Source organism: Hemicordylus capensis, chromosome 1 (assembly GCF_027244095.1).
Source record: "Hemicordylus capensis ecotype Gifberg chromosome 1, rHemCap1.1.pri, whole genome shotgun sequence".
Taxonomy (NCBI): Eukaryota; Metazoa; Chordata; class Lepidosauria; order Squamata; family Cordylidae; genus Hemicordylus; species Hemicordylus capensis.
In genome coordinates this window covers 417095578-417111296 of record NC_069657.1, presented here as the reverse complement: position 1 = coordinate 417111296, position 15719 = coordinate 417095578, and the positions used below count along the sequence as shown (strand labels likewise).

Here is a 15719-nt window from a genome sequence, read left to right as displayed (position 1 = left end):
AGTTGTAGTACAATAGCATCCAGGTACCCAAGGTTGGGAGCCCCTAACTGAGTGAGTTCAAGTGAGAGAGACTGGAACTGGGGACTTCCTGATTTGGAGCTCAGCCACTACAATATATCAGCTCTATACATGAGCGTTTGCTAAAGCCTAAGAAAAGCACAGAATGGGTGGGGGAAGATACCCAAAATTTCTGACCTCTGTTGAGCTGTTAATGTCAAACCTATCAAGCTGGACTTTGATGACTGACAGCATTTTTTAAAGTGTTGCAAAGGGCCTGGCTGTAGGGCCTTAATTTTAGCTTCATTCAGCTGGAGGAAATTTAGTTGCATTTAAAATTTTATGGCCAGCAAACAAGCCTCCAAGAGAGAGGCAGCAGAATCAATATCGTGCTTAAGTGAAATATAAATCTGGGTTTCATCAGCATAATAGCGAAAGCCAATCCCTATACTTATGAATAACGTGTCTCACAGGCAACATATAAATTGTCAACAATGGTGGGGTCTCAGAATAGATCCCTGAGGGATGCCCCGAGTGACAAAAGGGAGATGAACACACACACACACAAGTGCATTCACACAAACAGCCACATACATCTCTCTTGAATAAAATAGATGGCTCCTGCCCAAGGAGGAATCTACTTGGTTCAAAGCACTGTCAGACTGAGGCAGCCTAGACCAGTTTCAGAGTGGCCCTGAATAAAGGATTAATTAATTAAGCACTGATGGAAGAAAATGTGTAGCAAATATGATCACACGTGACTTAGAGTGTGCATCTGAAGACTTATTCTGTGGCACTGACTGATGGCAGCCAGGAAATCTTACTTCTCCTCTGGGCAACAACACTTGGCCTAAAAAGCATCTCAAATTCTTCCTAAACAGCAAAATTGGGACAGTAAGGTTCAAATGGTTGTTTGCCTTGGAAGGTTTAAAGACCCCCTCCCCTCTGCCACAGACCTAATCCAAATCACATACACCCTGTCACCCCACAGAGCCTGTATAGCAGGGAAAACCAAATACAACTAAACAATAAAATGAACACAGCAGCTCCAAGGACACTCTTAGGGCCAAACTAGAGACCCATTTGGCTCTTACACTGTACTTCCATACAGGTGACTGTACATGCAGATGTCTTAATAAGAATATGGTTAAGTGAGTTTGTTTGGGGTTTAGTCCTTAACAAAAGCCCTATTCAAAGGTTCCATTATCATGTACAGTGTACACAGTTACAATGTGTAGCAGATTAAAGCCTTTGTCTCAGAGCAAGCTCACGTGAGGTGAAAGAAAAATGCTGAATTATCCCTGTTGAGCTTTCCAGCAAAGGCTACTCCTAAAACTCTTCTGTATTTTTTGTAGGTTCAAAAATGGCTGCTGCCACCACCCCTGTTTATTACAGAGCTTTGAGCTCCCTGGGCTCGGGATGGAATTCCCAGGGAAAACTCTCTTTATTTTGCTGTTGGAAAAGTATAAAAATCTTCCACATGCAAGCTTACACGTTGTGAGTAAACTGATAGCTGTTGACCACCTGAGGAGATGTGTTTGCACCAGAAAAATCAGCCTTTTAGCCCCACCACCACTTTCCTGAGTTAAAAACCCACTCCCGAGAGGCTTATAAAATAAAAGAACAAATAGAAAAAAAGTTCTATTCAGTTCTATTCAGGTACTGCAGACTGCTTCCGTCTGAAGAGGACTGTGCTCTATGGTCTCCATCTATCCAGCAATGCTCCCCCAAACCACCAATTTGGTCAATTTTCCATGAAAAATCATCGGGGAAATCCTCCCCCCCACCCAACAGAAGAATCACAAAATGGCTCTTTTAAACAAAATGGTGGCCAGAAATGACTTCAGAGGTCATTTTAAATCAATGATATATTTATTTAAAATAAATAGGCACAAAAATGCTGTGGATTTGTAATGCCCCTCCCCCACTTAATCTCAGATACCAAAATGAGTGGGGAGTAACAGAATATATTACATGGTTTGCATGCAGGAGGTCTGAGGGTCAATCTCCAGCTAAGAGGAGCACACCTAGCAGAGACCATAGAGGAAGGACTATAGCTCAGGGGAAGAGCATCTACTTTGCATGCAGAAGGTCCCAGGAAGGACTGAGAAAACCCCATCTGAAACCCTGAGACCTTCTAACAGTCAGTGTAGACAATACTGAAGCAGACAGAGCAATGGTGTGACTTGGTATAAGACAGCATCTTATGTAACCTGTATACCTGTAGACCCTGGTGAGACATCATCAGCAAGAGCAGACAGCTGGTCTAGTAGATAGTCTGACTTCATATATAGGTCACACTGCTCCCAAAATATGCTGGACACCTAATTTCAAATATAAATGCTTACCTCAACTATAATGTATCAAACAGTTTTCTAAAAGAGATTTAATTTTGGTCACAAGAAGACCAATTGGAAGAAAAATAGCCCTTTAGGTATATTGACTATGAAGGGAAAGGGAGCGGGAAAATATTATAGACTCTAAAATAAAATGATCTGTTTTGGAAAGGATCCTAGCAGTTACCTCATTGCTATTAAGTACATTGAAGTTTGAGGGAAATTACATCATTAGAAAGAGTAGGAAATCAAGTAACCGGAGAACCACCATCAGTGATGAAAAATAGGTTGTTCCAAGATGCCAGGCATTTCCCTCAGAACAAAACAAATGGAGAGTCCTGTACTTCTCAACAGTAGCAATGCAGGTTCATTATGGCCTTCCAAGAACATTTGTGGAACAGAAACGAATGCCAAAGTCCAGTGGGCCTTCTGCTTCTGTCCATAAAAGAAGACATACAGACTCAGGGACTCATCATCACCTCTCCCTCAAGGTTAGACAAAGCTAAGAGCCCTCTGGTGCAATTATGTTGCTCAGACAACACAATGGACTCTTGAAGTAGCTCTAAATGAGGCTAGCCCATCCCACAAAGAGTCAGCTCTGATACTTACTCATGGTCAGAACAGAACTGTGGTACATCTCTCTACATAATGCTTGGGAAAGTTATAGCTACCTAAAATAAAGAGCAGGGGCATTCATAATTATTATGTTACAAAATAAACATGGGTAAAAATTGAAATCATGATTCCAAAAATGATACTGAATATATTATTTCTCTGTGACCAATTTTTTAAAAGCCTTATTTCTGAGGCGACAGCATAATAGCCTTTTACAGTATGCTAACAATATAGCAAGCAACCTTCTCTCTGCTGAGATGTCCAGGAATTAACATTGTATGTGATCTTCATTCTCTCAGTGTCATACCTGATACTCGTATTCTGTAAAGGGCAGGAGCTTGGCATCTTTGAAGGATGTGGATGAACCATTATAAACAAGCGTCACATCTAGGTTTAGCTGGCTGTGAGTTGCCTTTCTTCGGTAAAGCTCATAATGTAAGATCTTTCCATTTGTCTTCTTTGGGCCTGTCCACACAATGGAAAGAACAGGCTGGAATCCATCAGGGCTTGATTGTATGTCTGTAAGAGGGGCTGGCTGCATTTCAGGGGGTGCTTCGAGAGTTTGAACAGATGCCCATTCACTGGATGTGCAACCAAGGAGCGTGCAGGCTTGTACTTGGACTTCATACCTTTAGAAATAGAATTCAGAAGTCAAGTTAGTAGAATACAGGTCTAAAGATAGACTGTATGTATAGCCTTCAATATTTCAGCAATGGAAACAGGGTCATGCTTATAATATCTCTATTAGTAGGCCAAGCATCACTTCATGAGTCACATCCCCTCCATTATTACACATTGGGAAGCATCACGCTGACCATAGAATTATAGAATGTGAAGAGTTGAAAGTTTTCTGGTCCAACCCCCTGCTCAGTACAGGGAACCCGTTCTGTGAATGGAAGATGTTCTTCTTGAGTAAGAGGGGTGACTCTTACCAATCCCCCTCCATCTACTTTGCACCCTCCAAAATTTGCTCTCGAGCTTCCTCCAACTCCCAGGGACATATTCTCAGGAGGCACAAGAAAATCCAAAGGGAAGGAAGGGTGGTGAAACTAACCACACATGTGAATGTTATATCTTCAATTTACAGCGCTAGTAGTCTGGATGCTCCCCATTGTCGAAGGCTCTTCACTGCCTGCTATATGATTTAGTCTGCAGAAGCCTGTCTTCAGCTGACTTTAATGTCAAGGGTGTTGTTAGCATTGCTTTTCTGCTGGCTCACAGAAGTCTCCCTGCTTATGTTTGAGACTTCAGGCCTATGAGTCTCACTTTTGACATGCTCAGGAGCCTCACAGCATCATGAGCTCTCCATTTGTTGGCATATTGGGGAACAGTCACTTAGTAGGCAGTGGGATAGTTCCCTCGAGATTTAGCAGCTGCAAAAGAGCCAAATTGAAAGGGAACTTACCTCACGCCTTCCCCATGCTGTGATACCTAAGTAGACCCCCGAAGCTAACTCACAACAGTTAACTCTCTGTCCAAGCTCTCTGCACAATTGGACCTCCTTTTGTTTGCCTGCCCCCCACAGATGCCTCAAACAAGCTAAAAGTCCATTCCCTCATCAAAAGAAGGCTAGAATGGGCGATAGAAACGCAGATGTACCCATTAAATGCTGATTAGTTTACTAGGTGTTTCTGACCAAAAAAAGTTCCTGTGTTTGCATGCTCAATCACTCTATTTGCATTAATGTATTCACACGTTGTGTTGCAGCTCAGCACAACCAACAAGCAATGGGATCTTTTGAGATTCCCTGGAACTGCTCTAGTCAAGAAAGAAGGTCAATCAGAATGTCCCTCAGGACACATTTGGGCTTTATCTGCCCCTGGATTCTTGAACCAGTGTGCTCCCCTTGATCTGCAGTGCTACCCACTTGGTTTCCACCTTGCGAAGTCACCTGTTACTTTGACGCTGCAGCAGACACTTGCTATACCACTTAGCTGTGTTTTGCTCTGTGGGCCACCCTTGCTTCCAGGAACTAGATCGGTTCCCTTGCTGGATCCGATTTGCACAGCCTTCCTCGCCACCACCTGGGACTGGCTTCTCAAGAACAGATGTCCTTTGGAGCCATCCCTGCTACCTAACTCACACATGCATTTCTTTGCCTCTTTTATTGAAATAAATGGTAAAGCTCCTGTTGGTGAGTTTTTTGTGTATTCAGTGGAATCCCCTCACATGCAAGAAATCAGTATGTTTGTATTTTATTTATATGAGGGATAAACTAGAGTAGGGGTATGGAATTTGATTTGCACAGAATTCACAGATTTGACCATGAATCGAATTGTCCCTTAAATGAAGGGGTTGAATCGAATCAGCCCTGATTTGGTGCAAATCAATTCACATTATTCATGCAGCCACTTTGGCAGGCTTTCCCTCTTGCTGATTTGTTTTCTTGCACTGGCTTTCAATGGGCTTGAGATCTCCTTGCTTCTTGGTTGGCTTGTTGTCATTCAGATCAAGTGTTGGCATGGGCAACTGTGCCCCCATGGGCTAGTGGGGGGAGGGAAGAGGGAACACTTTTGGAGAGAATTTCAAAATGTATTCAAATGGACTGAGAGACAGAGAGAAAGCCCTTATGCAAGAAGATACACCAGGACAGGAGGAAGGGAGGTTTGATTTTGTGGTTTTCTTTTCTCACTGTTTCCTTTTCACACTCCTTTTCAGCACTATTATTGCTGCTATAACTGTTTTGCTGGATCCCAGATTGACAAACAGGGAACAAAAAGGATGGAATTTCAAAATGTATTCAAAGAGACTGGGAGGCAGAGAGAGCCATTACATTAAGAGAAGAGGGAGGAATCAAGGAAGATGTGATTTTGTGGTTTCTTTTCTCTTCTCAGCATTGAGTATAATGCTGTGCTATTGCTTGCTGCTATAACTATCTGGTTTTGCTGGATCTCAGATTGACAAAGGCAGAACTTGGGTGCCTTCCTTCCTTGAGTTGTGGTTTGGTCTTTTTGTGAGATGGTGTTGTGGTACAAAATGTGGCAGCTCTTTGTGTGTTATTTCTTGGTGATTGCTGTGACGAGCTCCATGTCTGGCTGTGGCTAACTTGTGCTTCACTCACTGTTCTGGTCTGCATTCTGCATTGCAAGGTGTACTGGTTGAGCATATGGCTATGCTTGCTGGCTGCTAAGGGTGCTGCTGTGCTGTGGCAGCTGTTGCAAGTAAGGACAGAGTCATAATTGTGTGTGAGAGAGCAACGTGAGAGCAATGATAATACTGCAGCACAGGCACTGTGGCTGGCAATGTATTCTGAGTCAGTGATTCTTTTTTGGCCATCTTTGGACTGTGTATTTGGCAAAATGTTTTGTTCTGTGTTGGGAGGGACTGTGTGTGCTGCTTCACAGTGTTGTTTTTCAGGACAGGTGTGCACATTGCACTCTGCTACTTGTCTCACCCAGAGAGAACAATGAGGAAGTCTAATCACTCCATTGTTTCCCATGGATATTTCCTAGGGACACCAAAGTGGGCTGGGTGGTATGGCATCATGGGTATTACCTACCACTCAACCCCAAATGGGCAAGCAAGCAATTTTTATTTTTAAAAAACCTAAACCCCCATAGGATCCTATGGAGCTTTTGGCAAAAGTTTAAAAAAAATTAAAAATTGCCTATTTGCCCATTTCTTTTGTGTGTTGGGTGGTAGGTAGCACTCATCATTCCCTACCAGCCATCCCACTTTGGTGCCCCTAGGGCCTGCCCAGTGGGGTGATTCGAGTTTCTCATTGTTCCCTATGGGCGAATCACAACATTTATTTTTGTGAATTTTTGAATCAATTCATTGAACCAGCTGGCAATAGTCAGTTGGTTTGACAAATCAATTCAAATTCTTGTGCTTCAATTTGATTGCGACTCAAATAGCAAAAATCTATTTGTATACATCCCCAAAACAAAGGCTATGCTTTGAACAATCTAAACGTAGGCTTTAGCATATCAGCTAATTTTATTATACTCCACTGAAATTTTAGAAATAACCCATCTGATCACAAAGAGTGTAGTACAGTGACTAGAGCACAAGATACAGAATTGTGTGACCCAGGTTCAACCCTTTGCTCAGCCATAAAACTCATTGGGTATCCTTGGGCAATTCACTAAAACGAGCTGGGCCGTCTGCGCCTCTCGCAACCTGCAGCCTGCCGCTGCCATCCCCCCCCCGCTGCAGCTGTCCCCCCACTGCCATTTCCCCCCACTGCCGCCGTTCCCCCCGCCGCTGCTTCTCCACCCGCCAGCCATTGTTTTTCTTCCCCCCACCCATGCCCGCCTGTCTGCCTGTTGTCATTTTCTCCCTCCCTGCCTGCCACTGTCACGACCGTTTTACCTGCGCAGTCCGCTGCCAGCTTGCCCTCCCGACCTCTTGTCCATCCCACTATCGGCCGGCCATCACAATTTTCTTTGCCCACTGGCCACCACCATTTCCCCCCCCTCCTGCCTGTACCCGTGGTTATCTGGTAGCTTTTAGAACTCTCGCAAGAGCTGCCACGCATGAGATTAGCTATTGGTATGTCTTAGAGAATTAAATATAAAGAAAATGATAAATGTAAGGACAAAGGAGATCAGAATTGTTAAGCACTTCATATAGAAAGCTTTAATAAAGACATGAAAAATTTTATGTTATGGACTGGAAAACAGATGGTATATTTTCTTATTACTGCTTGTGTATAGCTCTTAAAACTAGTATTCTATTTTTTGCCTACATAAGATATAGAAATATCTGTTTATAGGGGGTATTATAAAATGAAAGATCTGAAAGAAAAGGTCCAGTCTATTTCTACCTACATTATTTTCAGCTAGGAGCAAAATAAATACAGGCTCTGCTTCTAATTCTATTGGTATTAGCAGGGATTCTATACTTTTCACAATAGAGAGACTTTTTTTCCAGGTGATTCTGGAAAAATAGAATAGCATATTAATATGAAAATTGGCTCCCTTGATGAAAAGTTTTCATTAGAAATAACACTGGACTAAACTGGATGATTTTGATGCTATGTTTAGAAAAATCACAGCACAAGCTGGGAACTAGCAAAGTAGATTTAGAGGATAAATGTAAATTACATTTACATCTAGGTAACAATCTAGGTAACAAAATATATCAAAATAATTTGAATATTTGTGGCATACCAGAAGGTATGGATAAGCAGCTAGTCTCTTACATGGAAGAATAATGGTCAAATACTAGGATTGAGTCCACTTTTAGATTAAAATCTAAATGTTCAGGAATTAATAGAACTTCAAGGTCACTTCATGTCCTTAAGAAAATGGTTCAAAGTATCTTCTGGCAAAAATCAGGCTTGACAATAAATGAATCAGCTATAAATCTTTTAGGTGATAGCTGCCCAATGACTCTGAGCAGGCAGAATTCATTTAATCTTATTGTTATTACTCTTCAAAGGTGGATATAGGCTAAAGGTGGGGATTCTCATTCAGAATCTTCATTCTCCAAGTTAAGCAACTTATCTTAAAATGTTGAAATAAGGCTGGACCTTCATTAAGAAATGTACTGCTGGGGATACAGCATAATGATATATTATGCATTTTTCCTTCTTGCAGGGAGTAGTGGTAAATATTGTTACTGTTTTTAATATCAAACTCTTGCTGGGAGCAAATGATGGAGGAGGGCTTTTGCCTCTTATGAGCTATGTTTACGGGCTTCCCAAAAGCATCTGGGTGGCCTCTGAAACAGGATTCTAGATGAGATGGACTCTTCATGTGATCCACCAGGTGTTCTTACATATATTCTTCCCATGCTCCCACATTCTAGTCCCAAAGCTTTAATAATTCTATCCCCTCTGAGGGAAAAATGGCAGGTGGGGCAATGGAGAGCATTTGCCAGTGAGTGATGAGCAAAGTGGGGAGGTGAACCCAGTGGCAAGAAGATTGCACCATATCTGCAGTAGGAGATACCCCAGGTCAGATTGGCTAAGTCTTAAGATGGCTTTCCATTTCCTTATATAGTGTGTAGACCACCACTGCACAATTTTGACCCTCCAGCTATTTTTAGATTACAGCTCCCATCATCCCCAGCTTCAGTGGCCAATAGTCAGGTATGATGATAGTTGCAGGAAGGCTGAACTTGTGTAGCCCTGTGTAGACTCCCACTACTGATACTGTTATGTCATCTAAAAATGTCTGGTTTTGGCACAAGGGCATCTTGTTGACTCCTGGAGCTTTCCCAGACAGCAGGCTTTACTGTGGGTTTTCTCCGAAGCTTTGCAGCAAGTTTGAAGTTTCCCCCTAACCCCAAAACTGATGCAAAAAGTGGATTTTTTAAACCACGGATATAAAACAGGCTACACTCGAACACACGGTAAAAATCTCAAATTGTGTGAGTAGTGTACCCTTACAGCTTGCAGGGACTTTGGGGTAAATTTGGCCAATATGTGAATGCACACCTCCATTCCAGAGGAGATGTGAACTAAAAGCCGGATGTGAAAAACTTCCTGCTGTCTTCTTGTGGCACACTGTGATCCGGGTAATGAACAATATTCACTCACTAAAATATAAATTCATAACTTACCTATGGTAGGGTTTCAGTTCTTCTGAGAAGTAGGATCGTCTCCCAAAGGAAACATGAGATGAATTCAGATGAACAGTTCTCTTTACTAGTTCAACAGGTTCTCGAAGAATGACTGTATAATTGATTATATCCCCATTAACCTTTGCTGGAGGATCCCAAGTTACCAAAACTGTTTCCGCAGACCATGCTTGCAACTTAGGAGGTAACATTCCAGATGGGGCAGAGGGGTTGGTTCTAATTTTAGCTAGGGGGCTGGTAACACTTCCTTGAGTGTTTTTTGCAGTAATCGTATAGCTGTATTCCAGTCCTGGAGTAAGCATGAAGTCATGATAACGAGTATCCAGACCAGAATAAACCAGAAACCCATTTCTCCTCAGCTCATAACTTTGAATTTTACCATTTGGGTTGTCAGGAGCCTTCCATGTGATTTCTATTGATTCTGAACCCGTCACTACCAATCTAGGAGTATCCATGTTAATTGGTGGAGCCTCCATCGTCCAAATAGACTGGGATGCACTGGCTGTGCAGCCCCCATTAGTGCAGGCAACCAATGTGATGTCATACTTAGTATATGGCTGCAGATTCAACACTGTCCTGAACAAACCCTTTCCAACATAGAGCTCGTCCCCATTTAATTTCAAAATATACTTTGTAATTTCTCCATTTTGAATTTGAGGTGGTGACCAAGATACATTCATTTGGGTGGAACTAAGGTCTTCCACAGAGGGCGGGTTCACTAACTCTGGTGCTGCCTCCAGTGTTCGGATGCTGGTTGGGTCACTGGTGGAGCAGCCTCCCATGGTACAAGCGGTTATTGCATAGTGGTATGTGGAATCGGGTAGCAATTCTTCATCAGTGTAGTTGAAAGTAGTGGCATCAAAGCTAAAAGGAAATGGAACATCATTTCTTTGGAGTCGGTATGATTGAAGAATGCCACTGGGTTCCTCTGGGGCAGACCATAAAATGGATATTTTGTTGGGACTTGCCAGTATATACTGCAAGTTGGGAGCAGCCAAACCCTTTGGGGCAGCTTGGCTAGTCCTTGTGGCAGACCAAGAGCTGTCAGTGTAACCGGCTGAATTCCAGGCACGTATTTTATATTCATACCAAGTCCATGGCTGCAGATGCTGAGCACTGTATACAAAGTTATGACTCCCAGTGTTATATTCTGTGAAAACAATTTTCTTTTCTCCGCTTGTTGCATTCTCCCCTGAAGCATTTCCTTTGGCACGCCTGTGAATAACTTCATAGCGTGTGATCTTTCCATTTGAATTAATTGGCTGAGACCAGCTCAGTTGGATGCTGGTTGCATTGACAGCCTGGATTATAGGGGCCATTTGAGATGCAGGAGGGGCTTCATCTGTCCAGATGGGCTGGGGTGCAGAGCGGGTGCAGCCAGATCCAGTACAAGCCTCAAGGACTAGAGTATAAAGAGTAAAAGGCTCCAGGCGTCTGAAGAGGAACTGGCGAGACAAACCACTATACTCGAGGTTACCATCATTGAAAATATTGTAAGTCTGAAAGGAAAAAATAATAATGTTTATATGCTACTAGGAAAACATCAGTAGTCCAGTCTTATAGATAAAGCTGTACATCTTGAGACTCTCCAAGTGAATGCAGCCACCAGTCATGTACAGTAGCCCACAAGAGGAACAGAACATCTTGTCTGCTTGGAACTAAGAAACGGCTTATCAAATCTGCAGCAGACCATGATACATGGCTGGTGGGCTATGCTCAGTTTGGTGGATACCCATGTTGCCTGGAATATGTGACATCTGCTTCCCCCACCCCCAAACCTTCTCTAAAGTCACCAGAGATGTTAAATTACTATTTTAATATTGAGATGAAAACTGGAGATTCATTCATTCATTCATTTGATTTCTATACCGCCCTTCAAAAAATGGCTCAGGGTGGTTTACACAGAGAAATAACAAATAAATAAGATGGATCCCTGTCTCCAAAGGGCTCACAATCTAAAAGAAACACAAGATAGACACCAGCAACAGTCACTGGAGGTACTGTGCTGGGGGTGGATAGGGCCACCTATCTCAGTGATCTCCCAGTGACCTCCCAGATCTCAGTGATTTCCCAACATATCAATCAAACAAACTTGGTGGAGTGGATAGAGGGTCAGACTTGGACTGGAGACTAGGTCTGTGCATGTTGGAATAACCAGAATTCCAACATCAGAATTCCCTACCCCCAGCACCAAAAGGAATTAGTAGTAGGGGTGTGCAATTCGGATTTTCTGTGTTTCAATTTGTAACCGAATTGAAACAACCCTGATTAGATTTGGATCCGAATCTGACCCATCCTAAACACCCCAAATTCGATTCGGACCTGAATTGCGGCTGATCCGAATTGAATTGATTCGGGTTTTGGATCGGTACTATTAGTTTCCCCAGATTCCCAGCTTTCACTAAAAAAAAAAAGCTAAGCTCTAGCCCTTATAGAAGTGGAGTTATGGAGCAAAATGTGTGGTCACTATTTTTTAAGTGTTCGGATTCTTTGGTGTATAGTAACTTTCACTCAATGAATCCTTATGAGGATTCATTACACACCTTCATTTCTTCTATTCATTTTGACTGTCTTTTAGACAGTGCCAATTGTCAACTGCCATGTGCCAACTACACCCCACTCCCACCCACAAGGCAGTGAGGTACTACTCAGTTTAAGTTAAGTGCCTAATGGGTAGAGGCTACCACCCAAATTGCAGAGGAATTGGACAAAGGGCTGATTTTTGGTGAGTTGTTGAAGGTTTAGTGTCTTTGAGGCAGATTTGGGGCATAAAGTGGGATTTGGGGTGGAAGAGTGTGGTGAGGTGGTAGTGCCTAATGGGTAGAGGCTACCACCCAAATTATATTATTATTATTATTATTATTACATTTATATCCCGCTCTTCCTCCAAGGAGCCCAGAGCAGTGTACTACATACTTGAGTTTCTCTTTCACAACAACCCTGTGAAGTAGGTTAGGCTGAGAGAGAAGTAACTGGCCCAGAGTCACCCAGCTAGTTTCATGGCTGAATGGGGATTTGAACTCGGGTCTCCCCGGTCCTAGTCTAGTACTCTAACCACTACACCATGCTGGTTCTCTAATTGCAGAGGGATTGGGCAAAGGGCTAGTTTTTGGTGAATAGTTGAAGTTTTAGTGTCTTTGAGGCAGATTTGGGGCATAAAGTGGGATCTGGGGTGGAAGAGTATGGTGAGGTGGTAGTGCCTAATGGGTGGAGGCTACCACCCAAATTGCAGAGGGATTGGGCAAAGGGCTGGTTTTTGGTGAATAGTTGAAGTTTACTCATCTTTAAGGTTTTTCCCTATAAGGTATAATGGAGGTTTCAGCAGCCCCATAAGTGCACTTGGAGGGCGCTGGGGGTGGTCCAGAGTGAGTGGTGGTGTAGTGCACATAGGGTGCCAACCACTCCCATGGGGTTGCTAACCCATGGGGTACAGGGTTCTGTTGTTTCTGAGGTGGTCTGAGTGTAGATTCTATGGTAGCAAATGAGAGTGGATTCATGGTTTGTATTGAAAATCTCATTTGCTACCAGAGACTCTACTCTCAGAACACCTCAGAAACAACAGAACCCTGAACCCCATGGGCTAAAAACCCATGGGGGTGGCTGGCACCCTCTGTTCACTACACCACCACTCACTCTGGGCCACCCCAGCACCCCCCAAGTGCAGTTATGGGGCTGCTGAAACCTACATGATTTCCTATGGAAAACTTCAACAATTCACCCAAAACCAGCCCTTTGCCCAATCCCTCTGCAATTTGGGTGGTAGCCTCTACCCATTAGGCACTTAACTTAAACTGAGTAGTACCTCACAGCCTTGCGGGTGGGAGTGGGGTGTAGCTGGCACATGGCAGTTGACAACTGGGACTGTCTAAAAGACAGTCAAAATGAATAGAAGAAATGAAGGTGTGTAATGAATCCTCATAAGGATTCATTGAGTGAAAGTTATTATACACCAAAGAATCTGAACACTTGAAAAATAAACCACACATTTTGCTTCATAACTCCACTTCTATAAGGGCTAGAGCTTAGCTTTTTTTTTTAAATGAAAGCTGGGAAACTGGGGAAATTAATAGGACAGATGCGAAACCTGATTCGATTCGAATCGAATCCGCCGTGATTCGATTTGTACCTGAATCTAGCCAATGGACCACAGGGGTGATTCGTTTTGTCTCCGAATCACCTGAATCAGCTAGATTCGAGTACAAATCGATTTGTATCCGAATCGATTCGCACATCCCTAATTAGTAGCATCCTGGTGATGGAGGCCATTTAAATTGTGGCTCAGCACTGGCGCAGGGACAGCTGAGTGGCGCAGAGATGATCAGGAGTTTGGGGTGGGCAGGGAGTGCAGAATTGCTCACTGGGAAGCCAACATGCTGTTGGGAAAATGTGTGGGCTTCTGGAGATTGAAGTCCTGTGTAGGACTTCTGCAGGACTACAATCTCCTCTGCAGGACTACAATCTCCAGAATCTCTGCATGTTTTCTCAACAGTGTGTGGGCTTCCCAGGGAACAGTTCTATGCTTCCTGCCCACCCCAAACTCCTGATCATCTCTGCGCCACCCAACCACCCCTGCACCAGTGCTGGGTGATGATCTAAAGCCCCCTCCTACCAGGACGCTACCAGGGGCACTTACCCCCAGTCTAATGCCCCCTCGTTGAGGAGTTAGGGAATTCCAACATCAGAATTCCGATTATTCTGATGTGCACAGGCCTACTGGGGACCATCTTGTTTAGGCATTGCCTAACTTGTCCCTTAATTTTAACGGGACTATTCTGAGTAATTTTGCTCATGAGGAGGAGGAGGAGGAATGAATGATAAAAAAGCCCCTTCTTCAAATTACTACAGGGGTTCAGCAATGAGATGGCAATATGCAGTGAGAGCAGTAAGGTGCTTGCCTCCTTTGTTCCTTTCTAGTGTTGCCTAGGCTTCTTGCCAATTGTAATGTCATCTAAATGGCTTAAGATGGCATCGTGGTGTAGTGGTTAGAGTGCTGGACTAGGACCGGGGAGACCCGAGTTCAAATCCCCATTCAGCCATGAAACTAGCTGGGTGAATCTGGGCCAGTCACTTCTCTCTCAGCCTGACCTACTTCACAGGGTTGTTGTGAAAGAGAAACTCAAGTATGTAGTACACTGCTCTGGGCTCCTTGGAGGAAGAGCGGGATATAAAAGTAATAATAATAATATTTTATTTTATTTTATTTTATTTTACTTACATTTTATATCTCGCTCTTCCTCCAAGGAGCCCAAAGCGGTGTACTACATACTTAAGTTTCTCTTTCACAACAACCCTGTGAAGTAGGTTAGGCTGAGAGAGAAGTGACTGGCCCAGAGTCACCCAGCAAGTATCATGGCTGAATGGGGATTTGAACTCGGGTCTCTCCAGTCCTAGTCCAGCACTCTAACCACTACACCACGCTGGCGCATTGGCTTGATATACACAACACTGGCCTTATACACACCACAAAGATTATTAAGCACAGTAAAACTGATGGCTGGTTTTGCCATGCAAAAATGTTCTACGAATAGGTGAACAAGGCTAAATGCTGATCATGAACATCAATCAGGCCCTTCAAGTATTCTCGTCAAATCTTTGGAAACCACTGAGGTGGGGTGTTGAGCATCTGAAAAGAACATTTGGGTACTTCCTGACTGGTGCCTGTCCTCCATTGTCTGTTATGGTGCTACATAATCTCCTTTCCCAAGGAGCAGGGGGGGGGGGGACACCCATCTTGGGGAAAGGAGGCAGGGATGACAAAGGGTTTAAAGGGTTTTAAACCCAGATTAAAGGAACTTCAGGGTTTAGTTTACCTTAATTTCGCCATTGGGTTTGGAAGGCTCTGCCCATTTAAGTAACAGTGCCCTGCCATTCTCTTTTTTTTCTACTGTAAAGTTGCTCAGGCCACTTGGGGAAGCTTCCAGTGTGCGCACTGAAGTCCATGGACTTGAAACTTGTCCTGCATTGTTGACAGCAACGATGTGAATCTGGTAGGTTGTGAATGGCTTCAAACCAAACAAATGAGTTTGATGCATTGTTCCCTGTGGCAGAAATATGCAGAATTCATTTTGGTTAAATGCAGGAATTATTGTAGCCTGTTTTGTTCAAATGTACCTGAAGGACTCAATATTAAAAGGCAATACAGTATTTCTTTCCACACTAATAAGATCACTCTCTTCTTAAACATGCACACAACCAGGCCTTTAAGAGGGACTTAAAGAGAAAGAGAAATATCTCTCTAGGGTA

General features: G+C 43.3%; 1 protein-coding gene across 1 annotated transcript in view; it reads right to left on the bottom strand.

The window, feature by feature from the left end:
• Positions 1-15719, bottom strand: part of USH2A (usherin) — a 784926-nt gene that overhangs the window by 52841 nt on the left and 716366 nt on the right. Inside the window, exons 61-63 of the mRNA XM_053283338.1 lie at positions 15287-15514; positions 9459-10975; positions 3256-3577 (exon numbers count right to left, since the gene is read on the bottom strand). Coding sequence (XP_053139313.1) covers positions 3256-3577; positions 9459-10975; positions 15287-15514 — 2067 coding nt within the window. The remainder of the gene's footprint in view (positions 1-3255; positions 3578-9458; positions 10976-15286; positions 15515-15719) is intronic.